The sequence below is a fragment of the Pelodiscus sinensis genome, chromosome 4, assembly GCF_052426305.1.
Source record: "Pelodiscus sinensis isolate ZL-2025 chromosome 4, ASM5242630v1, whole genome shotgun sequence".
Lineage (NCBI taxonomy): Eukaryota > Metazoa > Chordata > Testudines > Trionychidae > Pelodiscus > Pelodiscus sinensis.
The window spans coordinates 91,781,697-91,809,497 of record NC_143055.1 but is presented as its reverse complement, the minus strand read 5'-3'; the positions used below and the strand labels follow the sequence as shown (position 1 = coordinate 91,809,497).

Genomic DNA, 27,801 nt, shown 5'->3' with positions numbered 1-27,801 from the left:
TTGTGATATTCTAAAACTTCAGCAAGAAGACGTTACACTGATCGTTATTTTAAAAAGACCATTTATTAATGTATCTGGAATACTTACAACTAATGGGCCAATAACTTTATGTAAAATACTGCTTAGCCTGGAATTGTCCTATGTGTTTTCTTTTCCCAATGCCCCCCTGAAAGTTAGCCCCATGGCTTCCCCGCTCCAGCCACCATTCCCACCCTCACTTAAATAAAACCCTTGCTGCTAGATTCATAACGCACAGCTACAGGGCCTTCTTGGTGGAGAAAAGCACTGTATACTTTGCAAGGTTGGCAAAAATAGCTTACACTAATATTTTTCTCCCTCCCATAGTGAAACTCTAGCAATGCATTTAAACTAACTCCCTTCCCCCCCAAAAAAAAACCCCCACCCCAACAAACTCAAGACCCTTTTGTCCTGTGTTGTATAATGGCAGGAGCAGAGCTATCATCCCTCCTCAATAAATTGTCTACCATTTTCTTAGAATGCCACCAGTGTTAAGGCTTCAAAATGCAATGCTCCAACAAAAAAAGGGTGGGGGGAAGAGTGTGGCTTAACATGAAAACTGGAGCTTTATCAAAACAGTTAAACTAGGACAAGAATAAATAAGGCTACAAATTTAAACCATTCAAAAAGGGGTTTAAAAGCTTTAGACTTCAAACTGCAAAATGTTCCTGGATTAAGTGTGCTCTTTGAAAGGAAGTGCATGGAAAACAGTCGTTATAACTTTGTCTTTAGAGGCCACATATGAATTGATGCAGGCACATTTTCTGCAAAACTAAAGGTACTACTAAATCATTATGCTATGGTCAAGTCTCCTCTCTTAGGCACTACTTCAGGAGTAGGCTTTGCATCACAATACGTGATATGTGGAAGCTGCTATTAAGTCTTAAAACACAGATTAATTCTATTTCAAATAATTCCAGAATGATCATTCCTTGATCTCTCATGTATCTGAAATGTACTAAACTTAACACACCTTGGTCGACTGCACTGCTTACATGTAAATATAAAAATAAATAAAAACAAGTATTATATGGTCAAGCCTCTTTCCCTTTGATGCACACACAAGGGTAACATAAAAACAACTTGCCCTGACAGCATGCTAATTTTGTTTGTTCACAGGAGAAAGAATGCAGTTTCCCCTTTAACTGTCAAACTAAAATGTGGGAAAGCCCACAGTGAACAAAACCATGACAACTAAAAAACTGGCAGTCAACTCCTTTTTCCTCCTTTGGAGGTTTCAAATTATAAGGTTTGAATGGCAAAATTATTTCCAAGTACATGCCTGCAAATACATCGTCATCCATATCCCCCATCTTTAAATTCTAACCTCATCAAAAGTTTCTTTAAAAATGATGAGTTAAGTCACTGCAATACCATATGGAGTTCAAACCAGTTATAAAAGCCTATCAGGGTCTTGATTAAAACTGAAGTCACACACCAAAGACAGGTGGTCTGAAGGGTAATTGAAGGATGGCAGCCTGTTAGGTCCAATTTGTTCTTCAGTCAGCAAGCCAAGCGCAGAGTTAACATTTAAGGCATGCTGGGAATACCAGATATAATCCAGTGTGTGCCTGCACTCTCCAGAGGGCCGGATCTTCCATGTAGTGTAAGGAGGCTCTGACTGCCCATCTGTACTCAGCAGCTTGTAAGCGCTGTTCAGGTTGAGACTGGAATTAGAGAATTCCTTGTAAACTTCTTCAGTGGGCTCTGCATTGAAGTCTCCACAGATTATTAGAGGGATCTCTGCTCCTTGAGTAATATTTTTTAGGTTCTGTAGAAGATCGCAGCCTTGTGCTGATCGAAATCTCTCCCAACCAGTACGGGCTTTCAGATGAGTGACTGCAATACAGAACAGCTTCCCAGTTTCACTGCATCTCAGTGTCTGAGCTATGGCCACTTGGTTGGTTTTTAGCTTCATTGCAGTTAAGCGGATATTAACACTGTTGACCAATGTAAAGCGGTCCTTGAGAAAAAACAAGGCACAGCCATCTGGCCCATTATTATGTTCCACATCTAAACAGGGGGACCATGGCTTAGGGAAGAAAGTACACTGGTAGCCTAGCCGGCTAAGGAGTGGTTGAAAGGTGTCAAAATAGTGGTCCACTTCTTGCAAGCACAAAATGTCTGGTTGGTATGCAAGGATTTCTTCCAGAATGAGGCATTTCCTTTCTTCCCACTTGAGAGCTTCCATGGGACACTGAATGAAGCTATCCTTGCCTTCTCCAAGAGCTGGAATGAAAAATCCGTCAGTACCTATTAATAGCCAAAATAAAACATCCCCCTCCCTAACTTAAATTGTGTGGGCCCGTGAAAATAAGGAACAGCCTTATAAACATAGTGCCAGCTATGGGTAAGTATAGTTTGCAGATTTCTACTCAAAATCTGGATCAAATCCCAAATGGATTTGAAGGATATGTCCACAATTTTCAGGAGTGACTAGTGATTCTGGATGCCAAATCGGAGATGCCTTAGAGGGGCATGATTTTCAAAAGTCTAGTAAGAAAAATAAAAACAACCCTCACTTTTCCCACACAGAGAGGCTCCTGTAACGAAGTGTCAGACAGGGTACCCCCCCAAAATTGAGTCACTTTAAACTAGATTAGTGCACAGGGCTGTTAAATCTTCTCAGAGTATTTTTTAGGTCCCTTCCATGCTATTGGAAGAACTCTAGCATCTGAAAGCTGTTCAAAGGCAGAAAGGACTCTACGTAGAGCTTCCTGACAAAACATATTGAAACTAAGAATATTATCAAAAGTAAAAACAAAAAAAAATGCAGCATGAAGGGGAGATGAGGTCGGTGTATTAAGGGAAGTTCAACTCTCAACACTGAGCGCACAATGTGGAAAATACCACTATAAACACTTGCAATTATTCCAATCAATTACTCCACTTCAAATTTGCTTTTCCAAGTAGTAATAACAAAGACAAGTAAAAAATTTCTGGAACTGAACGCCACATTTAACCAGTTGTTTTTGTGACTAGGTTGCCACAGGATGATCTGAATATGTTAATTCAACTTCAGAAGAAGGATTAGAAGGGGCAAGTCTAACTTTTTGGGGAGGTCACTAAGGATCCAATAGTGGGGTACTTCTCAACCTAATGGGACATGTCTTATTTTCACAAAGATATGGAGACAATTTCAGTTTTAGGAGTACAAGAAAAGGAAACCTTTGTGTGACTGTTGCGCATGGGAGGTTCCATGAATTCAGATCCAGAAGCTTTTTATTTTTGCTCTTCCTTCTGAATTACACGTTTCTACTTTAAACCTCCCACTCCCAGATATTTGTACTTTATTTAAAATGCTATTTCTACATTTAAAAAAACACACACAATTAATTTCCAACTATCTAGTTCCAAGGGGACTGCCTCTCATTGGAGATTTATACGAGATTCATACCTTGCGCAAGAATGTTCCATTGCATGACTCTAATCGGATGATGGCTGCTGGTAGAATCTGTCTTCAGCTCCACAAAGTCTCTCTGGAATCGGGGAGGGCGTTTTTGAAGAACTGCCTGGCATTCTTGAAGCAGATCTTTAGGATCTATGGGATCCAGCTGTTCCGAATCAGGCTGTTCCAAGTACTCCTGATGCTGGGAGGCAGCATTGCTGTTCAGTGACTTAGCAAGAGCACTATATAACCGGCTTGTACTGTTTCCCATGGAACACGCTGGAAAGAAGGAAGTCACAGTTCAGCATCAAGTATTATTAACACCCCCTCATGGCTTTCAAATATAGGATTGATCTTTCATCTCCCAAGTCAGAGGAGGTTATTGAATGAATTAAAGGTAGTACTACAAAAAGTTCTGGCATTTGCCCCTTGAAGTATGCATATGTTTCTAAGATCTGCACAAAAACAGCATAAGAAATAATACAATGAGGGCTCGCTCAGAGTTATGTTTTCTCACGTCACAGCACCATAGTGGAATCTGACTAGGCTGTTTTAAATTTTTAAAAAACTCCGCGTAATACTAATGCTAATAGATTTGCGCTAGAAAATAAATACATTCAGAAACAAGGAATCCCACAGCATTGTAAATTTCCTGCATAAATAATAATTTTTGTCCCTCATTGTGGCTCTTGGTCATACGCTAGCCTATATCGGAGTCTTGCCAGAGATGTAGTGAAAGGGTCGGCTGGTTTCTGGGACTATTTATTCTTGGACTGAAATCAGGAGATCAGTAGAAACTAGCCTCAAGATCCTCCCACTCTATATTAGCATGATTCTCCAGAAATGTTTTGCCATGGTGATTCTTTTCATCTTTTGAACGGAATAGGACCAAATAAAATTATCTTCAGTTTTTCCATCTATTTCCATATATAGCATTGTCTTAAAGGATTTTATGCACTCTGTGTGGGTGCTATGTTAAAATCTGACATGGGGTTGACTCACTCTGTTTTGTTTGTTAAAACAGCCATAGAAAAGTTGTGTGTGTGAACAAAGAACTCTATCATAACTGTCCAAACTGTTAAGAGTAGTCTCCATACAATAAATAGCAGTCAACGTCAGACAGCTCAAGAAAACAGAGGCAATGGAATGAAGTACAGGAGATTTCTGAAAAGTGAAATGCTCTCATTAGAAGGTGCAGTAAGGACCAGTAGCTATGAAAGGTGCAGCTAACTTTGTGAAAGCCAAGTTCTACCTTGGGATTGCCCAAGGCAAGAGAAAATAACATATGCCCAGTAATATTCAGAAGAGAAATTATGTAGTAGTTGGCAAAAGAAGTTGTTTAATTTCTGGGATTCTCTCGGGAAGTAGAAGATATTTTGTGGATTTTCCAATTACCTGATGTTGTCATTAGGTGGTACTGGAAAAAAAAATCCATTCATGGCAACTTCAGAGGTTTAGAAATCTTTCGTTCTCCAGTAAGACAAAGCTACAGCTTTTTGAACATTTTTTGCAAAAATGGATTTTTGCCAAAATGGCTGATTGTGGAGCAAAACCAGAGCCTTTGATGTGGGCAGATTTGGAATGGTCCCCATTATGACATTACACCCTATATACTTTACAGAAACATGATTATGGCATAATCAAGATGTATTTTATGCAAAATGGGTCTTGTGACATTTCATTGGAAAGATTAGATTTACTGAATAGGATTATCATTTGTACGCATGTATCATTTTTCTATCTGAAGTTCAGAGTATTGTCTATGAACCTGTTACAAATGTGTTTATAGCCCTAGAGCAGTGTTTCCCAATTGGTGCTCTGCAGAACCCTGGGGGTCCGCGGAGCACAACGAGGGGTTCCGCGAGGAGCCGGCGCTCCCCCGCCCCCTCTGAAAAAGAGAGAGAGAGAGCCCGTCCCTGCCGTGCGCAACCTTCCCTGAGCTCTCCCTCGCTGGCTGCTGCTGCCCTGCGCAGCACGCTCAAACCAGAAGGTGGAGAGACGCCCGGACGTGACATAACGTCACAGCCCGGGATTTTAAACTTGCTGGGCGCTGTGATGAGCGCATGGCTGAGTTGCGGGTTTGGAGTCCGGGGACAGAAGGGCTGGGAGAGGAAGGTGCTTGTGCGGAGGGGAAGGTGCTTGTGCGGAGGGGAAGGGGAAGGCACCTCAGGAGCGCCGCAGATTGGCCGCCCGGCGCTTGGGGGGGCGCCGGCCCCGGGCTCGCAGCGCTTGGCGGGAGCGGGGGGGGGCGCTGGCCCCGGGCACGCAAGTGTCCCTGCCCTCTGGCGCCCGGCAGGCGAAAGGGACAGGGGTGGAGGAGAGACAAATGGCAGGGGGCCAAGCGCAGACAATGAGGAAAAGGGCAGGAGGAGCGGTATTAGTGGGAGGGGGACAGGTTGACTCAACAGGTTCCTCACCCCTCTCATATATAAAGACAATGCTAAAACCTTTTGAGTTTGACATATTATTTTATTTAAAAATGAAGCCAGGCCAACAAGCCCCCAATTGGCACCAAGCCCCCATTTCACTGCAACATCATACACTCCTGCACCACCTGACCCCAAATCTGAGCCTATCATACACTGGAACCCCCGTCCTGAGCCTCTTACATCCCCACACTCCTGCATCCCCACATCCTCAGTCTTCTGCCACAACACTCCTGCACCATCCACACATCACAAATCTGTGTCCTGAGCCCATCATACTCACAAACTCCTTGCCCTGAGTCCCTCACATATCCAGCCCAAAGTCCTGCACCCTCACATCCACAAGCCCTGGCTTGCTCAGCACCCCAACCTTTCACCTGAACCCAACACTCCCCAGCCTAGAGCCCCCTCCCTGAGTCAACAGCCCTTTCTCCTGCATCCAAATTCCCTCCCAGAGCTTGTACTTCTCACCCCTTCCCACACCCAAATCCCTCATTCCCACCCCACACCTCACTCTCACTAGGTTGAGACAGGTATAAGGGCTGGGTATAGCAAGTGATGGAAAGGAGGGGAACAGAGCAGATGAGGACTCACAGAAAGGAGATGGGGGGTGTGTCTTGGGGAAGGAATGTGAATTTCATGAATTGGTGGGTCCCTCTCTCCTCCCCCGCCCCCTCCTTTTTTTTGCTTGACAAACCTAGGGGTTCCTTGAAATTTTGAAAAGCTGAAAAGGGTTCCTCAGCCAAATAAAATTGGGAAACACTGCCCTAGAGAATGCCCATTACACTGAATGCAATCAGTCTAGATTGTGGGCTGGAAAGGATCATTAGGAAGAATAGGGTTTTAGAAGATGCTAATCTCTCCTAGGAAAACCTTCCTGTGGACACTGCAAATGACTGAGTTCTGGCTGCAGGGTCATGTGATCAAGTCACCTAAAGCTGGACTCCAAGATACTATTAGTATTTTTTTGCTAGCTGGGTGCTGGATGGGTTTGGGAATCACACTGGAAGCCAAAGCACTTGGAAGGTATGGGAGTGACAATCATGGTTGGTTCTTCACTGAATCCCTGCCCAAGATGACTGTTGTAAAACATCTAAGAAACAAAGGTGGGGGGATGGGAGGCGGGAGAAATGCTGAGTCCAGTCTGGAAGAGTGTGAACAAAATATATCAAGCTTATTCCTGAGGACCAGCTACACTGGCCCGCAACTTACCCTGCAATCTGCCTAAAAACATTCAGGGTGAGAATTTACTGTTTGTAACCAGTTTCTTCAGTATCTTAAGCTTATATTGTGTGTGTGTTTTGCTAGGTGATCTGTTTGCTAGCCCTTTAATCACTTTCTTTTATAGTTTAACTTTTTTCTCTAAAATCAGTTTGTAAAATTCATAACTGGTGGGGGGGAGGGGATTCTACATATCTTCCTCCACACTGAGGGAGGGGACAAATTGCATGAGCTTGCGCTGCATTATACTCTGTGCAGTGAAAGACAGTATAATTTGGGTTTACGCTCCAACTGGGATGTGCACTTGAGTGCTGGGCACTTCCTTGGCTGATCTCAGCATCTGTGTGCGTAGCTGCAGCTGGCAGTATTCCCACCTGTGTGTGTGTGCTGCTAAAGTGCTGACAGAGAGAGAGTTTGACTGGCATGCCATAGCAGTACAGTGTGAGGGGAACCCAGACTGCTGGGTCAGGCAGGCTCAGTGGTACCACAGTTCCAAACAGCACCCTGAGAGGGAGACAACCTGTCCCAACCATCGCACAGACTCCCACTCTATAATTCGGTGGCTGGGGCAGGCGCCTGGTATATGGGAGCCCCAGTGTCAAGCCACTGCTCCATCAGCTTTGTAGTCTCACGCTGAACGTTCCAGCTAACTCCTGTTGCCACTCGAATGCATTGCACACCCAGCAGTGCTCACTCAGTAGCCCAAACCCCAGGGGAGAAGTTACATTTTAAACCTGAGCAAAACCAGAATGGTTGCAGGAAAGGGATTGAAGCCTTCAGCAACTTGAACAGCTTGGCTATGTCTACACTCACGGCTTCTTGCGCGAGTAATATGCAGATGAGGCAAAGCGTGGAATATCGCTGAGCCTCATTTACATACCTAATGAGCCACCATTTTTTTCAGAAGAGGCTCTTGCACAAGAAGGAGCGTCTACACTGCCCCTCCTTGCGCAAGAAAAACCCTCTTGCGCAACGCTGTTACACCTATTACTTGACAGGAAGAACGGCATTGCGCAAGAGGGTTTTTCTTGCGCAAGAAGGGGCAGTGTAGACGCTCCTTGTGCAAGAGCCTCTTCTGAAAAAAATGGTGGCTCATTAGGTATGCAAATGAGGCTCGGCAATATTCCACGCTTAGCCTCATTTGCATATTACTCGCGCAAGAAGCTGCGAGTGTAGACATAGCCCTCAACTATAAGCCTCATACCCAATCTTCATCCTAGATATTTTCTGGCATAAAACCATCAACCTTGCAGGTTTCCCTTGAAATACTCTTATAATTTGCATTGTGTTTACTGAGATTTGCTTCCATCAACACTCTTTAGACCACGTAGGGATTTATTCCATTTAGGGATCTGTTGCTCTCTTCCTGGAAGCTCTGACAACAAAACCCAAAATGAGCAGTGTCTCTCCTTCCCTCTAAGGAGATGAGCTCATGAACCTACATTACATAGCCTATCTACAGTTATGATAGTGGAAGTCAGTACTGGGACAGCAGTTAAATCCACATGGCCTCGTATGCTCTGATCTGAATTCACAGATTCAGGACAGCTATTGTTTTAGGACTCTTGGCTCATACGTATTCTTTTGAGAGAGCAATGTTGAATCTCCCTTGTCTAGCACCCCCAGGACCTGAGTGGTCCTAAACCATGAAGTTTGCCAGACAAGGGGAGATCAAGGCTTCCTACCCAGCTGTAGCAACTGCTTCTGGTTGGGGTTGTGCTCAACTGCCTGCTGCCTCCAGCTCCCCAACATTCCAGCCCTGGCTGCATCCCACTGCACCAGCCCCAGCTGAGGCTGTTTCTCCCACAGCTGGGGCTATGCTCCCCACCTTGCCAGCTTCAGCTGGAGCTGTGCTCCTGGCCCCGCTGCCTTCAGCCCCAGCTAGGGCTGCGCTCCTTGCCATCAGCCTGGGCCAGGGCTGTGCTCCCCAACTCACCAGCCCCCGTTGGGGATGCACTTCCCACTGTCAGCCCAACCTGCTGTGTTTCTGAACCTGGCCAGCCTGGGCTCTCTGTTCCAGCAATATCCATAGTTGCTGGATGTTGCTGGAACATAAAGTCCCAGATTTAGAGCGTCAACCTGTACTGCTGCAAAGTTCAGCTTTTCCTGAATGAAGAATTTATTTGCCAAACCACTGGCCACTTACACATTTTCTACTGAAGAAAAAAATTTCTTAGTAGCTTTTTAAAATTAGATAAGTCAAATACCTTTCACATAGCCATTTATATGGTGTCCTTTTATTTTAATGATGCAGCCAGTAGCAGAATCTTACTCTACAGCAGCAGAAACTTACTCTGGCCATGAAGGCCCTTACTTCAGGGCCAAACCTTCCACAGTGGGTACTCCTCAATTATATGCAGAATATGAAGCAGACCTTTACTTCTGGAGCACCAGAAGTGGGGCTATTTGGAAGCCACAGGAAATTTAGTGCCAATACACCCACTCTAATCTCAGACATACAACAGAGACATACAGCAGGCCTTGCCCTATGGGCCCTGTTACTTTCTGCTAACTAAACAGTCTTCCCTTCTCTCTTCCAAGCATCATATCAGAGACAGAATTTACCTTTTTAACTTCAGAACTTTTTATAAGGTGAGGTTATTTATAACTCTAGAAGACCCCAGTGAAGATTGAGACCTGTTGTGCTGGGCACTGTATAAGCAGCCCCTCCCTGACCTATAGCCTACTGTCTACTCTAAGCACACCAAACTGACACAAGGTTGGAGCAGAATGGAGAGGAAAACTGACTCATCCAAGGTCACCTAGCAGGTCAGTGGCAGAGCTAGGAACAGACCTCAGATTTCCTGACTCCCCAGCCAGTGCTCTAGTCCCACCACTGTCCTGCCTCTCGGCAGTGACAAAATCTAAGCAGGAGGGGTGAGAATCGAGTGAGATGTGGGCCCCGTGTTTTGATTATTAACAGAAAGATGGGCGCAGGTTAGACAGCTTCATTGCTTCTGAAACAAACATTGTCTAGACTTAAGTTTGGCTGAGAGGGGAAAAAGAGGAGTTTGTTTAGGGTTGTAGAGTTAATTCCCCCCCATTACAGTCCGAAGTCATGGTGGAAATCCATTAACTGAGTTCTAAGGAATAAGCTCAACACTAAACTCCAGGCAGAGCTTATGTCACACGTAGCACTGTACCTTTGATCAACATAGTCCTTATTGTGCACTGTGCCATGCGTCTTATGGATCCATTCAATCTGTCGGCTTCCTGCGTAGAGACTGAGGAGTAGGCTTACTAATCTATCCAGGCTAGAACCTTCAGCTTTCAGAGTGGGAGGCTGGACCCTATTTTGTTCTGAAATGCTGGGGAGCAAGATGCATTCATTGGGGTGACCAGATAGCAATTGTGAAAAATTGGGACAGGGGATGGAGGGGGGCAATAGGTGCCTATGTAAGAAAAAAATCCCTGAATGTTGGGACTGTCCCTATAAAATTGGGTGACACTCTCTCTTCCTCCCCTTCCCACCTAGGTCCTTTTCACCCTCCCTGCCCAATTACCCCCAGACCCATTCAGAGTGCAAACATTTTACTTCTGCTCCCATCATACCTTTTGTTACCCAACATTGGCTCCCAACAGCCTTCCCATCATGCTCCACAATCAGAAGTAACTCTGTCCCTACCAGCATTCTTTTTATCTGTATCCTGCACAATCTGTACTTCCTTTTTGCCCTGCGGTCCTCTTCTACCCACATGTCCCGCAGCCAGCCCCAGCACCCCTCCTGCAACCATCCTTCTATGTGGCCCCTGGAAGACCCTGCCTCTCTCTAGCACTCATCTGGCAAGGAGGTAGCTTTCTGGGCTTAGCTCCATCCTGCCTTTGCCCAGTTCAGGGACAGAAAACAGACTGCTGCTGTGATAACAGAGGCAGCTACTATCTGGCCCTGCTGCCAGAAGGTCAGGATAGCTGGCATTTTGAGCAGAGGGCTAGCTGCTCTGCCTGGGAAGGCAGTACCCCAACACCTCCCCAGAGTGACAGGACTCAAGCAGAGGTATGTAAAGTGTGGCAGGAGCCATTCACATGCCTGACACATTGTTAAACCACAGTAAGTATGATTGAGTGCACCCAGGAACACAAACTGGGAATAATTACACTTGGCATCTGATGTTCAGCCAAACTGATCAACTTGGGGGGGGGGGGGGGGAAGGGGAAAGTCACATTATCCCCTATCTAAACCTACCGAGGGAGGAAAGAAAGTGAGGAAGGCCCAGGAGGAACGGGCAGAAGACAGAGATGGAAGATACAGAATGCTCTGGCATCACTTAGGAGAAATACTGCTTCTAGAGAGTGATGAGAATCAGTGAAGGAATGGGGCTGCACCCTGTGGCAGCAACACAGGAGGGTCTAAGGTAACGTTAAAAAACAAACAAATCTCGTTCTCCAAGCTGACTCTGTTCCTTAAAGTATTTAAGTTTAATATATCCACAGAGAAATATGGGGCAATCCTGGCTCCCTCCATCCCCTCCCACCCATTACCTTCCCAGAGTACAGGTTTAACCTCTGTGGTCCGGTGTTCTTTGGTCCAGCAAGAGGTTCTCTGGTCCAGTAGGACCATGGATGTTGCTGGATCAGTGTGTCCCGGACCATAGAGTCCAGTAGCAGGTAGGTAGCCAGAAGCCCTGTGTTGTGGGGCTGGCTACAAGCTAGCAACCCGGAGCAGTAGCCTTCTGGCAGCCCTGGGTTTGTGGAATCCCGGCAGTCCAGTGCGTGCAGAACTCAAGCAACTTGGGGGCAGCGGCGCCTCAGCAGCCCAAAAGCTCCAGCAACCTCATGAGAGTGGAGCCCTGGCAGCCCCAGGAGAGTGGATTCCGCCTCCAGGAGTGGAGATCTGGAGGCCCCAGAGGTGGAGACTACCAGCAGCCCCCGCAGACTGGGGACAGGAGGGGAGCTAGACCAACCAGCAGCAGAGCCAGGTGGGGAGCCCAGTGGGGTCTGCTGATGGACCCCAGAAGAACACTGAGTTTATCAGCAGAGTGGCTAGAATTGACCTCTAGAAAAATGGCTAGAAAAATCCCTCGTTTAGGATGAGTCAGGTACCGAGGGTGCCAGATCAGGAAGCTCTAACCTGTAGAAACTGTATTAAGCTTATTGATCTGCAGTTTCCTGGATCACTCCTCAATTCAACTTCCCCTTTTTGTTCTGTAAGAATAGAGATGATGGTGACTATTTCCTACTCCTTTTATGGCCATACCTTTCCAATGTACTTTCTCTAGAGTGACCACCAATGGTTCTAGTGCTATTAGTATTTTGAACTAGAGTAGGTACAGTGGTACCAAGCACTGTATAAATACAGTACAGTCCCTGATCCAAAAATACTATCTCAGTAACTTTCTGCTTTAGCATTTTAGTGTAAAATCTGAACAGATTTAAATAGGCTGATTTACGTGGTTTAAGTGTTTGGGTTTTTTTAATCAAAATTCTTTCCCAACTGTGCCTTTCCTCTACTTACAGTACTGTTATCTAGACAGTGAAATACTTTCCTTTGATTTCCGCTTCCTTCTCCTTGTAACCCCTTGCTCTTCCTGATCAAGCAGCAGATCTCTAATTATAAAAAAAGAAAGTTGTCTGACTAACTTTGCAGAGCTGGCGCTCTCATTCTTTGTTTACCATTAAGTCAAATAAGATTACTCCAAATATTTTTAAAATTCTGATATTTACTAGTAGTTGAGAACTAATATAGCAGATAGGGTACTTAAAGCTTCTGGTTGGACTTAAAGCCCCATATAGCTGTAAGTTAAACATCAAGTTAAAATATATTAAAAAACTGGTTATCTATACGTGCTCTCCTTTCTCACAGAACTACAGGGAGATGTTGTCTTACAGCTGCCAGATAAACAGGTTCTAAACACTTCCAGCCTTACCCAAGAGCAGTGTTAATTTGCACTGGGGCTTGCAAGGGCTCTAGGTTTGGCAGTTGGTAGCCCCAGCACATTTGGGCTCAGTGTGTCAGTTATGAAAATAAGAAAATTATCTGAGCCTCGGCACCTCTTTCATTAAAAGTTAAGCACTGCCCGAGAGTTCAGCATTGAAGTGCGGCACAGGTTTTGCAATACTCAAAACACAATTCCAAAACACTCAACAAAGAAAAGCATTATCTTGCATACACACCTGCTAAGCCGCAAGGATACACCAGTGCCAATACAGTAAACAAAGTTAACATTTGTGCCTTTCACCATTTGTCCTAACATCACATGACCTCTTTATGGATGAAGCTAGTCAAGTAGGGACATCTAGTGGCCACTGGCAGAATTGCTGCAAACAATCAGGGCTTTAGTGTGGGAAATATTTTTGGTTAAGTGTTTATAGTGAACGTTTATAGTTAAGCTAAACTAAATAAGCTATTACAGTGACCAATATGTTGAGTCAAAGGTTCTTGAAGGAAACTTTTTCTTATACTTGTTAGTCAACATATATGGACAGCTTTAGTACCACAAGATGAACAATTTGAACGTTTATCACATTAGAAAATATTCTGTATCATAAGAGTGGCATAAGAATGATTGTAAGAGATTAAAATGAACACATTTTCATTGTAACATCACTAGATATATTCACAGCTTTTTTAGAAGTCACATTGGACTGAAAATTTTCAGGTTTTGTCTAGATCAAAAATGAGAGGTTTTTTGGAGAGGATAAGACGTGAATAGATTTAAGAGGGCAAAAGATTTTCATATTCAAACCTAAAAAGTAGCTGAAATTAGACACTGTTCATGTGTATAGTAAGAGATCCAGAATGTCTGAGGATTATCCTACACAAACTCTGTCTAATTAGACTTGTTCACTGGTAAGATTTTAACACCACAAACAGATCATATGCAGCTTGATACTGCAACATACTTAAGTTCCAAGTAGTGTTTTCCTAGAGGCCAATCAAAATATTTTTGTTGCTGTTTATTCAGCATTTTAGATTGGCAAACTAGCTGGATCGCAGCTGATAGCCTCATAGCAGTAAAAAAAGCCAAACAGCAGGAAGCCAGCCAAGTTCCATGCTCTATATTACAAGAATCCTGCTCTCTCCTCCTTCCCCAAGTCCTCATACATCTTAATAATGCTTGTACTTAGGGAACAGTAATGATTTCTCAGAAGCAGCTGTTGGTAGCAGGGAAGTCTCAATATTTCTGTTATCCATATAGGCACATGATGTTTAGACAAGTACAGGGTATTTTCCCTGAAGAGCTCACAGTTTAGATTAACTTGAGCTAGAATATGACAGTTGCTATCCATATCTTCAGTAATTAATAAGACAGTATAAAGTTTGTGACCCTTCTGATAAATTTCACTGTATCACAAAATACCTACAGTGAAATAAGAGTCACCATTAAGTTTGAAGTTTAGTCATGGGCCAGTTAACATGGATGTGACATTCATAGGGTGATGCTGCAGTCAGGAACGCCAGCTCTGCAAAAATTCTTCCCATGACTGCCCTATAGCAGAGGCAACATACTTTCAAGATGGTGGTGATGGTCAGACGTCCAGTAATGTGGGCGTAGAGTCCAAGATTGTACATGGCATCCATTGATACGAGCAGAAGACATGGACTCTGAGGAATGCCATCAAAGAGCAGTTCATAGCTTTCATATTAACAGCATGGTTACAAGTGTGCTAGGAAGATCAATGTTGAAATCTCCAGATAATCTGAGTAGATACGCAAGAGGAATTTTGGACCCATGTACATTGGTTTTTGGGTAGAGAGATTGTCATTCTGCCCCACCGCCATCTTGAGAAAAGCAGCAGTCAAGTTGACAGCCCTCCTCTTGTTTGCCACATAAATTTTATGGAGCATAGGGAGACAATAGGTCCTCCAGGAATGGAGGCTCATTCACTGTGTATCATGAATCTATGTATCTGGTTTTTCTGGACAGATCAAATTAGCAGAAGATGCTACACTTGTATCTCAAATCATATAATGTTTCTTGCTGAGAAACAGTATGGTCAGTTAGTCAGATATAACACTGTGAATTTAAGTACACTTGCTTGGGATAACAGCAGGGCATGAAGTCAAGCACATGCATAAAGTACTTTTCACCCATTGGCTGGCAGCAATAACAGGCCTTTTATATGGACCAGCCACTACAGGGGACAAAGACTCACTCACTTGACATGTGTCAAGCAGGCCTACTGACGGGGAAGGGGGCAAAGGGGACAATTGTATAGGCGCTCATAGCTCCAGGTCTGCCATCGCTGCTACTGCAGAAGCAGCTGGAGGCCTGGGCCCCTTTGAATTGTCATGGGAGCGCTGCTCTGCCAGGCTCTGAGGGCTGGGGAGGGGAAACCAGCACCACACTCCAGGCAGCGCTAAGGGCTGACTGCTTTTGGCCCTGCCCCCACACACCTAGCCCCCGGAATGGCAGTGGCTTTTGGCCCCAATGGTGTAATTTATATACCAAGGCCTTGACTAGGAAAAAGTCATATTTTTAGTTCCTGTTTAGCTAGCGCATGGAAACTAACATGGGTAAAAATCCAATAGAACAGTTTGTAGTTTAACAGGTGTTAGCCTGTCGAGGCAAATCCTAAGCTGCCCATAGCATATGGAGGTAAAGACTATGGAGTTGCCTACAACTTACTGTACCTTGACCTGCTTACTCCCAAACAGCTTTGTCAGCATTAGGATTTTAACCCATGTTATTTACCACGTATTAGCTATGAGTTTAAAACAAACCTTTTTCCTAATGAAAATGCACCTGGATGGGGTGGAATTGGCATTTACTGACAACTGCTTAGCTGTGCAAACTTAAATGGTCTCAGCATAGTTCTCTATGTACTTTGATCGTGTCTCTCGAGGCAACCTTTTAAATTGCTGTCTAATGTTTTTGCTTTTGAACTGCCTGAACTTCCTTGGGGGAAGCCCAGACAGGGTCTAGACAGCAGACCCAAAAGCAAAGCAGAGCAAAAAGGTAGAGAAAGAGACACTCTGATTAACTGTTAAAGTATGTAATGGGACAACTCTGTGAATTTTTGGGAGAAAATGGTAAAAAATCCCTGGTCTTAAGACATTTGAGAGTCATCATTTTACGTTTCTATTACTATCCAGTCATCTACCCCAATGTATTCTCCACAGTGATGTGATGCACAGACCAGAACTTAGATTTTCTTCAGATCTTTGTCTTGGATGCAACACATTATCAGACCCCAAGTAAAACTTCCCTCAAGCATTCTGGAAAATTGTACCCCTAAACTAACACGATGGATAATGTGTCACGTACAAGACAAAGGTTTGACGAGAATCTAAGTGGTTAAATGGACACAGCTAAGTTATTAGGCTCCTGACTCACTCAGGCCCCTTTGAAAAAAATTAACGTTAGATGTTGAACTTCAAAAATAAAAGTCTGCTTCAGCCCACCAATCCAGTTCTGGCTGATTAATAAAGCTGGCAGAAGGCACTAAAGCAAGTTGCTCTGAAACCCTTACAGTAAATGACCAGGGATTTGACTAATTTCTTCCTTCTATTCCGCTTGTTCATACATAGTAAGCAAAAGTCATTCCAATAAACAAGAGATTACTAGACCACTGGTTGGGCTGTAAACTGACACAGATCGCTAGTTATTCAAGAACAATTATAAAAGTTACTTTGGATAATTTGGAGATAAACAGATGTTTCTATTTGGAGTGAAACATTTAACTAAAGCAAATGTCTCTTTGGGTATGTCTATACTTGTACCTTCTTGAGAGAGGGATGCAAATGTAGAGATTCGAAATTGCAAATGAAGCCGGGATTTAAATATCCCGTGCTTCATTTGCATAATCGCGTCGGGCCGCTATTTCGAAATAGCGCTATTTCGAAATAACAGGTACTGTATAGATGTGGTTATTTCGGAAGAAGGGGTTTCTCCTGAAATAATCACGTCTAAACAGCGCCTGTTATTTAGAAATAGCGGCCGGATATGATTATGCAAATGAAGCACGGGATATATAAATCCCGGCTTCGTTTGCAATTTCAAGTTTCTACATTTGCATCTCTCTCTCAAAAGAGGGTGCAAGTGTAGCCATACCCTCTGAACTGAGAATACTAATTCACACAAGAAAATCTTCGTTTCCACTATGGGCCCTCAGCTCTCCCTAATGGCTCTCCTTCTCATCAGTAACTGCAGTTTTAGAAAGCCTTTCCCCCTGCACCAAGTCTGTGCTTGTTTGCCTCAGAAGTGACAAATTAGGGCAAAGCTAGTCAGAACACTAATCACATCACTGCTGTCTGTGTAAGGGGGTGAGAAGCTTGCAGCTGAAGACACCCGAGTCATAAACTGAAGATAACACCTTTTAAGATTTACCGTCCACATCACACATCTTATCCCACATTCAGCAACTCAAGTAAATTAGGATAACTGAAGCCAATGGAGTCACACTAGGATAAGAGAACAATCAGTACCCAACCCAGGTCTTCAGCAAGAGAGCACTTACAGTACTCTCTGGCTACGTCTACACTGGCCCCTTTTCCGGAAGGGGCATGTAAATTTCATGAGTCGTAGTAGGGAAATGCGCGGGGGATTTGAATATCCCCCGCGGCATTTAAATAAAAATGTCCGCAGCTTTTTTCCGGCTTTTAAAAAAGCCGGAAAAGAGCGTCTACACTGGCCCCGATCCTCCGGAAAAAATGCCCTTTTCCGGAGGGTCTTATTCCTACTTTGATATTTAAATCCACCGCGCATTTCCCTACTACGACTCATGAAATTTACATGCCCCTTCCGGAAAAGGGGCCAGTGTAGACGAGCCCTCTGACTATGCAATAGAGCAGTGTTTCCCAATTTTATTTGGCTGAGGAACCCTTTTCAGCTTTTCAGAATTTCAAGGAACCCCTAGGTGTGTCAAGCAAAAAAAAAGGGGGGGGGCGGGGGCCCACCAATTCATGAAAATCACATTCCTTCCCCAAGACCCCTTCCCACTCCCATCTCCCTTCTGTGAGGCCTCATCTGCTCTGTTCCCCTCCTCTCCATCACTTGCTATACCCAGTCCTTGTACCTGTCTCAACCTAGTGAGAGTGAGGTGTGGGGTGGGAATGAGGGATTTGGGTGTGGGAAGGGGTGAGAAGTACAAGCTCTGGGAGGGAATTTGGATGCAGGAGAAGGGGCTGTTGACTCAGGGAGGGGGCTCTAGGCTGGGGAGTGTTGGGCTCAGGTGGAAGGTTGGGGTGCTGAGCAAGCCAGGGCTTGTGGATGTCAGGGTGCAGGACTTTGGGCTGGATATGTGAGGGACTCAGGGCAAGAAGGTTGTGAGTATGATGGGCTCAGGACACAGATTTGTGATGTGTGGATGGTGGAGGAATGTTGTGGCAGAAGACTGAGGGTGTGGGGATGTAAGAGGCTCAGGACCGGGGTTCCAGTGTATGATAGGCTCAGATTTGGGGTCAGGTGGTGCAGGAGTGTTATGATGCTGCAGTGAAATGGGGGTTTGGTCCCAATCGGGGGCTTGTTGGCCTGGCTTCATTTTTAAATAAAATATTATGTCAAACTCAAAAGGTTTAGCATTGTCTTTATATCTGAGAGGGGTGAGGAACCTGTTTTGAGTCAAAGGTCACTGACCCACAGAAAAGTCAGTTGGGGCCACACAAGTGAGATGCAAAAAACAAACAAAAAAAAGCTCCTCCAAAAACCCCCGAGCCTCACTAATGTGGTCCCAAATGTGCTGGTGGGGGTATGGGACAGAGTGCTAGTGGGTGCTGGGGCTGGGGAGAGGGTGCTGCTGGGTGGAAGGATGCTAGCTCAGGTGGCAGGGTGCTGGGGTCAGTGACATGGTCTTGCTGGACACTAGGGTGACTGGCAGGGTGCTGGGACAAGGAACAAGGTGCTGCTGGGTGCTAGCGTGGATGGCAGGGTGCTGGGGCCAGGGCCAGGGCCAGGGTGGTGCTGAGTCCTGGGGTGTGAGGCAAGGTGCTGGGGCCAGGGTAGTGCTAGGGTGGATGGCAGGACTGCCAAGGAGCGGGATAGGGATGGGGTGCAGGATCTGGGAGGGAGCTGGGGGACGGAAGGGGACAAGGTCTGGGTGCTAGGTAGGGTGCAGAAGCAGGCTGGATGTAGGGTGTCTGGCTACGAGGGAGGGTGCGAGGAGGGGACTTGGGTAGGAGTTGGACCTCCCTGATCTGGCACCCTCTAGACCTGACTGGTCCCAGATGAGGAATTTTTGGACCGGGGAGGTCATTTCAGGGCTCCTGGTTTTCTCCCCCCCCCTTCCCCACTAGGCTTCTTTGCACCTCTATTCCCTGCAACTGAACTAAGGTGCCTACCCCTGCTGGTTCCCTGCACTTCCCCCAAAACCATCCTTCACAATCCAAGGGAGTGCAGCACCAGTTCCCTGCAGCCCCTCACAGCCCAGCTGAGCTGCCTGTCTGTTCTGTATGCCCTCCCCTATCCACCTCAGCCCAGCTGAGCCCTGCACTGGTTCCCTGCATGCCTTCCCCACAGCACAGCTGAGACCCGTTTCCCTGCACCTCCTCCAAGCCCCACAAAACTGCTTAGCCAAGAGCCGATTCCCTGTCCTTCCCTCCCCTTGAGTCTAGCCTCTGAGCTCCACACACACACACTCCCCCACCCCAGAGCCCAGCCCAGCCAGCTCCCCAGACCTCCCCACTCTGCAACCCAGCTGAGCTCAATTTCCCTGCACCTTCCCCCAAACCATGTAGACATGCTGAACCAGTGCTGATTCCCTGCCCCTGCCTTCCTCCCTCCCCTTGGCTGTGTCTACACTGGCACAATCTTGCGCAAAAATTTGCTGCCTGTCTACACTGGCCGTGTGTTCTTGAGCAAGCACACTAACGTTCTCAAGCACACTAACATAGCAAGAACTATGATGCTCCCACTCAGGAATAAGCCCTTTTGAGCAACTGTTCTTGCGCAAGAGGCCAGTGTAGACAGGCAACATGAATTTCTTGAGCAAGAAAGCCCTATGGCTAAAATGGCCATGGGCACTTTCTTGGGCAAGAGAGTGTCCACACTGCCATAGATGCTCTTGTGCAAAAGCACAGCTCACACATGGAAGAGTGGATGTGTTCTTGCACAAGAAACAACCAGTGTAGACATAGCCTAAGAGTTTCCTCACATGAGCAAAATGAATTTTGCGTTGTGCACCAGTATCGAGTTCATGTGGATTGTTTGGATGTGCCACCCAAGTTATTAATAAATATCTTTAAATCTCTACCTTTTCCCTCTACTGCCATGTCAGCTCCCCTGGTGCCTGCTGCCCCCCGACTCCTCACCCTCCTCTGCTGTCCTGCCTGACTCCTGCTCTTCTCACTGTCCTCAGCCCTCCTGCAAGCTGCCCTCCATCAGCCCTTCTCTCCTCCCTGTGCCCACTTCTCCAGTAGCCCCACTCTGATCATGTGAGCTACCCCTCCTCATCCCCTCTTCTAACACCTCCCTCTACAAACCTGCCCTGCGTCTCTCCTCTGATGGTGGTCCCTCCATTGCAGGTGTCTGCCCTTCTGCTTCACCCCCAGAATCCCCTGGAACCTGCACCCTCCTGGTGCCTCCCCCTTCCCTCACTTCCCCTGCCCCCTTTGCTCCATTTTTCCCTGATGCCCACCCCTCACCCCCCTCTGCCCCCATTCCCCTCATGCCCCTCTGCCCTCTCACATGACTTGCTCCATCCCAGCCTTCCTCATGCCCACCCCTTCTTTCAAGCCTTCTCCCAGCACCTCCCCTCACCCCTCTAGCCCCCAATGCCCTTACCGTCTCCCCTCCCAGCATCACCCTGTCCCCCTCCCACTGACACCTCTCCCCTCCTGCACTTTCCTTCATTGTCTGCGCTTGGCCCCCTGCCATTTGTCTCTCCTCCACCCCTGTCCCTTTGGTGCCTTCCCCTTCCCCTCTGCACAAGCACCTTCCTCTCCCAGCCCTTCCCCTTTCCCTCTGCACAAGCCCCTTCCCTTCCCTCTCCTTTCCCCTCCCTCTCCTGTACCTTCTGCCTTCCACTTTGTGGGGCCGGAGTCTGTGCTCGGTCTCCGGACTCTGAACCTGCAACTCAGCCATGCAGCGCAACACAGCGCCCAGCAAGTTTAAAATCCCGGGCTGTGACATTATGTCACGTCCAGGCGTCTCTCCACCCACTGGTTTGAGCGTGCTGCGCAGGGCAGCAGCAGCCAGCGAGGGAGAGCTCAGGGAAGGTTGCGCACAGCAGGGACGGGTCTGTGGACAGGGACGGGGGAGAGACGTTCTGGGGCAGGTCTGGGAAAACGCGCACGCGTGGGGGGGGGGGGGGGTCGGGACCCACTCCACCTCCAAATATTGCGGGAGCATGGGCACCACAAGCCCACACAACTCGCCGCCCACATCTCTGCTGGCTAGCCGTCTCTCTCTCTCTCTCTTTTCCAGAGGGGGCGGAGGAGCGCCGGCTCCTCACGGAACCCCTTGTTTTCCTCCGCGGAACCCCAGGGTTCTGCGGAGCACCAATTGGGAAACACTGCAATAGAGTGTATTACAGAACTATAATAGTGCAAATGCTGAGTCTATCAGGTAAAGTGAGGCACAATTTCAGGAGCAGGTCTAGAAAGAAAAGGATAGCTTGCTACCTTCTGAATTTTCATAAAGGAGATTAATTTTTCCTGTAAAAACTCTGGTAACTGTAGAGAATAACAGGCCCTTGTTTCTTTCAACGAGAGTATAGTACCATTGAAACCAGCTTTTTTGGCCTCTCCCGGACTTATAATGTGTAATTTGCAGGATAGCAGTTAGTTCAGGTTGAGTAGCTCTGTATTTGGAATCCATTTGCAGTAGGAAACAGTTAACTGCTCTGAAGTTCCACAGCCCTTGGATCTACAATGCTGAATTTATTCTTCAGCTTCCATGGTAGATTGATTTAAGTCAAAACGATTTAAATCACCAATTAAATCAGCAAGCAAAAAACCTTATTTACATAACTGTTTTAATCATATTTTGCCTTAGTACTGTTTGATGTTTTTCTAAAGAAAGGCTTATTCTTATGGCTGATAATCATCAAAACATACTGGCTACGTCTACACTGGCCCCTTTTCCGGAAGGGGCATGTAAATTTCACTAGTCGTCGTAGGGAAATCCGCGGGGGATTTAAATATCCCCCGCGGCATTTAAATAAAAATGTCCGCCGCTTTTTTCCGGCTTTTAATAAAGCCGGAAAAGAGCGTCTAGACTGGCCCCGATCCTCCGGAAAAAGTGCCCTTTTCCGGAGGCTCTTATTCCTACTTCGAAGTAGGAATAAGACCCTCCGGAAAAGGGCGCTTTTTCCGGAGGATCGGGGCCAGTCTAGACGCTCTTTTCCGGCTTTTTTAAAAGCCGGAAAAAAGCGGCGGACATTTTTATTTAAATGCCGCGGGGGATATTTAAATCTCCCGCGCATTTCCCTACGACGACTCGTGAAATTTACATGCCCCTTCCGGAAAAGGGGCCAGTGTAGACGTAGCCACTGAGTTGCAAAAACCAGCACATTTAGTTCAAAGGCTATATTTAATTGCAATCCAGGATACACTAGATCTACACACATTTAAGTAATTATCTGTTTATTCAGATTCTTAATTTTTAAATGTTAGAAAACTGAATGATGCATTAGATGATTTTCTTAAATTGATACAAATCAGAAGTAGGGGCATGTCAACACTACACGGAAGATCGATGCTGTGAGGTTCGATTTAGTAGGCATTGTATAGACATTGGAAACCATCTGACAAACACTGTCCTCTCACAGCTCAAAAATAGGCTGTCTGTCAATTCAACATAATCAAGTGCTACTTTTCCCAGTGTTACATATACACAACTGCACTGCCTTCTGCATTAGTGAGAAGTCTTTACTAGTGTTGTATTATTTCTGTAATACTAATATAGCACAGGATTTATTTCTAGCACTCCTCTTTATCCTCTCTCGTCAACATATCTATTGAGTCTTTTCCCCCCTGGAATTTAAACCTTTGTCATAGAAATCCACTCCAGAATAAAATTTTGCAGAGAATTTCAGCTTATGAGCCATTCAACCCTGTGCCCCAATCCAAGCTAATTAAAAATATTAATGTAACCAGAGCAAAATCAGGATATTTAGGTTTTTGTATGTTGTTGTCCATTGATTAATAGAACAATTCAGGGCTCAGCAAAAGTAGTAATATATGCTAGTGCCACCATTAGCAAAGGGCAAGACTCAATCCTGCTGTTTACTGCATTGATGAGGTTCCATACAGGTGCTATGGTCCACCCAGGTGGAACCAGTTGTATGAGAGGGACCCAAGTTAAATTGATGCAACTCCCACTGAAGTCAGTGAAAAGACTAATAAACTTCAGTGGGAGCTGGATCAGTCCCCACAGCAAAATAGCACACTCTAAAAATTGATAAATGTAACTATTTGGGCTGCAGTTTGAGACCCACTGCTGTAATCAGTAAACAACTGCAACCCATATGACATACTGAGAGGTGGAACTAAGGAGGAACACTTGCCCTGGGTTCAGAGCCATCAGGGAGTGTCTGTGCAAAAATGGGGTGGTACAGGATCAGGCTCAACAGCATCAGCAGGAAGCTAGGGTGCTCATCATCCCCCCCAAGCCCACAGGATCATGGGTCCAGTGACTCCAGCTGCAGTAGCCTCCCTAGTACTAGGACAACAGTGGTAGGTGGGCGGGGCTGGCTGAGCTCTATGCAGCCAAGGTAGAAGATCAGTTGGCACAGAGAGGGGGAAACTGGTGCGTGGGGAGTGGTGGCTGGGGGCAGTGCATGTTGGGGGGGAGCGGGGGGGTTGAGTGCTGAAGGGTAGTCTTGGAGGTAGTTTCTGGGTTAGAAGCCTGGATGCTGATGGGGGAAGTTCTAGGAAGATAGAACTATATAGAGAATTATTCCCGAGCTAGGAAGACAGTCTTTGGCTGCACACATGAGGGGCAATCCTTGATTGGGATGGATTCCCCATCTTTGCAGGCAGGCTTCGCAGTCATGCCCTCTGGGTGCTCAGCCCAACTGTTCCACCTGCAGCAGCACAGAAGGGAGGGTGGCAATATGCCATGCCATCCTTACATGTAAAATATGAACTATCCAAATGGATTTGACAAATGTTGCTAATTTAAGGTGCTTCTGGTAGATATTTCCAGTGTTTAAATGAAACATACTAACTATATTGATTTGAATGGTATTGCTGTCAATATCATAACAAATACTTAAGCTTGTATTTTTTTAGATGTAGAGGTAGAGTGCGTGCGCGTATATATACATATCCTGTGGATGCTTCCCATAATGGTAAATAGGTGACTTATTACCACTATGGGGAACAAATAATTATTCTCACCATAAATCCCGTGTAGGCTGGCTCTAAAGGAGTATGGTCTGGTTCTAAACAAAAAATCCCTAACCTTTCTCTTTACAATACTGAATGCCAATCCCGTGATGTTACCTGATGAAACTTTATACCTCTGCAATACACCTATAGGAGGAGTTTGTACTGGAGTAACTTTAATTACACAAGCACTGTTTTTATTAGTCTAAAACAAGGCCTATTAGTGCATGTAGGTTTTGTCTTTGCTTTTTAAAGGAAATTGAATGCAAAAAATATTAAAATATGTAAGTTAGGTACGTATTCATTCAAGTGAGCAAATTCAGAGATGGGGCATTTCAGCCTGCTCTTTTCTTCTACCGCTTGTGTACAAGACCTATCAAGTCTGAGAACACATCATTTACGTTAACTATATTGTGACATAATTCCAGGCTATGAAATGGGTGAGGATATATCAAGAAGTTTTAACTCTAAATATCCTGTATTTTAAAAGTGTGACATAGATGTCTAAGAGGAGCAATGGCCCGAAATTTAAATTTGTAAGAAGTAAGAGAGACCAAGCTCAAGAAATGGCTGTAGATATTTTAAAAATTTCCTTTTTTAAACATATAACAGTTTGGGAGGATTTACAATTCCCCTTCTACAGTATTTTCAACTAAAAAACATATTAGCATCTGTTTAGTACAGGGGGAGCTGTACCGTGACACTAGCTAAAACCAAGAATGCATTTATTTATTTTCATCAAAGCGCAAAACTGGGGAAAATAAAAATAAACATTCAGTGTGAAACATTAATTTCAGAACAAAACCGACTGTTAATCTGTGTCTTTTCTGGGACGTGGTTTTTTAGCATCAGGGAAAGACGAGGGGTATTTTTTTTTTTTGTTAGTTTAAAACCAGATCTTACTCCCTTCACACCAGCCTTCAGTGGATTCATGGTGAGAACATTTTTTCGTTCCCCGTAGGACGTTCTAATTCCCACGTTTATTCAAGGAAGCTTCAGATCGCGAACATTCCAAACACTCACCTGCTCTGGAACTCGCAACACCTGGACCTACAGCTGCAGCAGAACCCCGGCCGGCCGAGGCCCCTTGGTGACAGCAACCACAGCGAGGCGCGGCAGAGGAGGAAGAGCCAAGGAGGGCAGGCGGGGAAACGGCTCTCTTCACCGGAACAGGAGATCGGAGCAGCAGCAGGGGCGAGGAGGCGGCGGTGCACGGGGCGCAGCACAGCGTGGAGAGGGCCGAACACAGGGACCTAGCAGGGCTTTGATACATAATCCCGCGCTGCCCCCCCAAAAAGCAAGACGAGGGCAGCAAAACCGTCGCTGCCTGTGGAAGGCTGGACGGAGTGGGGGCGGACTGCGGGGTTAGCTCACCTACTGCCGCCGCGGGCTCCTCCGCTAGCATTAGCTGCTCGGCCAGACAAGCCACACACGTACCCAGGCGGGAGAAGGAGCCGGCGCTGCCCGGGAACAAAGGCCGATCACAGCAGCTTCTCGGTAGCTAGTTCCCGTTATCACGCGCGCCGCCAGCTCCCCACGCGGTGGGCACTCAAAGGGTTTGCACCCAACCAGCCCGGCTCCCAGGGCCTCTGATACATCCGGCAGCTACCAGAGCCCAGCGTAGGGGAGGGGAGCGCTCCGCTCAGACTCCGCTCCACCGAGACCAGCCTGAATTAGGCTCGCTGGGACGCCGCTAGTGTGGCACGCTGTTACCGGCCCACTGGCTGCCTTGTGCTGGGGAAGAGGGAGTTAGTGAGCCTGTCCGAAGCGGGGCAATTTATCAGCCATCCCCTCTGCCGCGTGATGACATGGGCTTGCCCACAAAGGGTTACCGAAACCAGAGCCCGCACTGACATCACACACAAAGAGAAAGCTGATGACTTGGGGAATTAGATGACCCGGGGAGGGATGTAGGGCAAAGGTGGGAGAAGGAGGAGTCCGGGGTGGGACTGCTCCAGCAGACTAGACGGAAAGGAAAAGCAACGCTGTTCCATGCTGGAAATTAGCTGACTTCAAAAATTAAACTGTTAGACGGGCCCTGTTAAAACAAACCTTCTTCCTTGTAAAAAGCTCATGATATCTACGCACCAAGACATTGCGAAAAGAACTGCATAAGGGTTTTTTTTTAAGTCTTGGTAACGTGCTGCTGCCAGGAAGCACTCCAAAGGCTGAAGTACTTCCAGAGATTTTACTGGATGACACTTTATTTTTTCATATGGGGTTTTTTAATGCCACGTATAGTGTTGCCTATATACAGTAATAATAATGAAAATATAACTTTACATCATGTCCAGATGAAAAAGGTTGAGGTTTGTCTCATCTTTCTACTTTTTGGTTAAAGTCAATGTAACTGATAAGAAACCCTTAGCTACCCTTCTCTAAATCTCATTATGCTTACATGACAGAAAAAATTTGCAAGCAAGCAATGGAAATCCCTTCTCCAAAACCTTGTTGCGCTTGATCTAGTCATGGGTGTAACCGTTGCTAAAAGTTGAATGGAAAGCAAAGAGTTGACAGAGAGTCAGGCTCCGTGGTCGTCTAACATCCACAGCGCTGTCTAAAACAGGGAGATGGAAGTTAGAGATCAGGGTCTCTATTCTTAGCTCTATCACTGTCACACTGGGTGAGTCACTTATACATTTGGATGACTAAGTTTAGCCTAAAACAGTGGTCATTAACCAGTAGATCGGGATCTACCGGTAGATTTTGGAGCCTCTGACAGGTGATCCTGACTGGTTTGATCAGGAAGCTATTGAGCATTGGCACTTCAGTTGTCCCTCCACCCACTGTCATGCTGCTGCTGCTCCTGCCCTCTGCCTTGAATTTGCCCCTGTGGGTGCCTCCTGCTTGCTGTGCAGGGTGTGGAAGGGGGGGTGTTCTTCCTTCCCCCACTTCTGTTATCCACACTAGGTATATAAAGGAGTAGTTGACTATCCGATAAGCCTATGCTTCTCAGGTAGTTGTGTCCACTACTCACATTCCTCCCCCCCCCACCCCACTGCTTCAGGAGCCAGTGCTAGGGGGAGCGTGCTTTCCAGTTCCCCATAGCACCATCTCTGCAGCACCACCTGTTCCCTCTCCCATCCACAACTGCCTCTATCAGAGGCAGTGGGGGAGGGGATGTTGCCCTGAATTGAAGCAGTCTCTGTCTGCAGCAACTCAGCCACAGGCAGGAGCTGCTTCACAGGGAGAAAGTCTCTATGGGGCAGGCTGCCCAAGTCCTACTGCCTTTTAAATTGCAGAGCCACAGTGGGGTTTGATCACATACCTGGCCTAAGCCAGAACTGAGCTGGGCTACCTATTGACTAGTTGATAGAATTTTTATCAACTACTCCAGTGGTTCCCAACCTTTGGTCTGTAGACCCTAGTGGTCTGTGATGGTACTGCAGGAGGTCCAGAGAAAGTTTAAAAATAAGGCTCAGGTGCACCAATGTTTTCTTGTGCCTTTTTCTTTTCTTGGCTCCATGATATTTTAATAGATTGAAAAGGGATCCACATGCTCAAAAAGTTTGGGAACCATTCCATTAAATACCCACATTTTA

At 46.1% G+C, this 27,801-nt stretch overlaps 1 protein-coding gene across 2 annotated transcripts; it reads right to left on the bottom strand.

The window, feature by feature from the left end:
* Positions 1–44: 44 nt before the first annotated feature.
* Positions 45–26,527, bottom strand: NOCT (nocturnin). 2 transcript variants are annotated; one of them, XM_006124422.5, is made up of 3 exons: positions 25,634–26,527; positions 3,416–3,685; positions 45–2,247 (listed from the first exon to the last, which is right to left on the bottom strand). In XM_006124422.5, the coding sequence occupies exons 1-3, from the start codon at positions 25,662–25,664 to the stop codon at positions 1,412–1,414; spliced, it is 1,137 nt and encodes a 378-aa protein (XP_006124484.2). In that variant the 5' UTR covers positions 25,665–26,527; the 3' UTR covers positions 45–1,411. The 2 variants fall into 2 exon arrangements, with proteins under 2 accessions (XP_006124484.2, XP_006124483.4); XM_006124421.5 differs by having other exon boundaries at positions 25,283–26,526.
* Positions 26,528–27,801: the final 1,274 nt, after the last annotated feature.

Coding starts and splice junctions, on each gene's coding strand:
- NOCT (XM_006124421.5), bottom strand. CDS start 25,664: ATGCTAGCGGAGGAGCCCGCGGCGGCAGTAGGTGAGCTAACCCCGCAG. Junction 3,686..25,282: donor TGTTGCGAGTTCCAGAGCAG/GTGAGTGTTTGG, acceptor CCTTCTTTCCAG/CGTGTTCCATGGGAAACAGT. Junction 2,248..3,415: donor ATGGAACATTCTTGCGCAAG/GTATGAATCTCG, acceptor TTTTCATTCCAG/CTCTTGGAGAAGGCAAGGAT.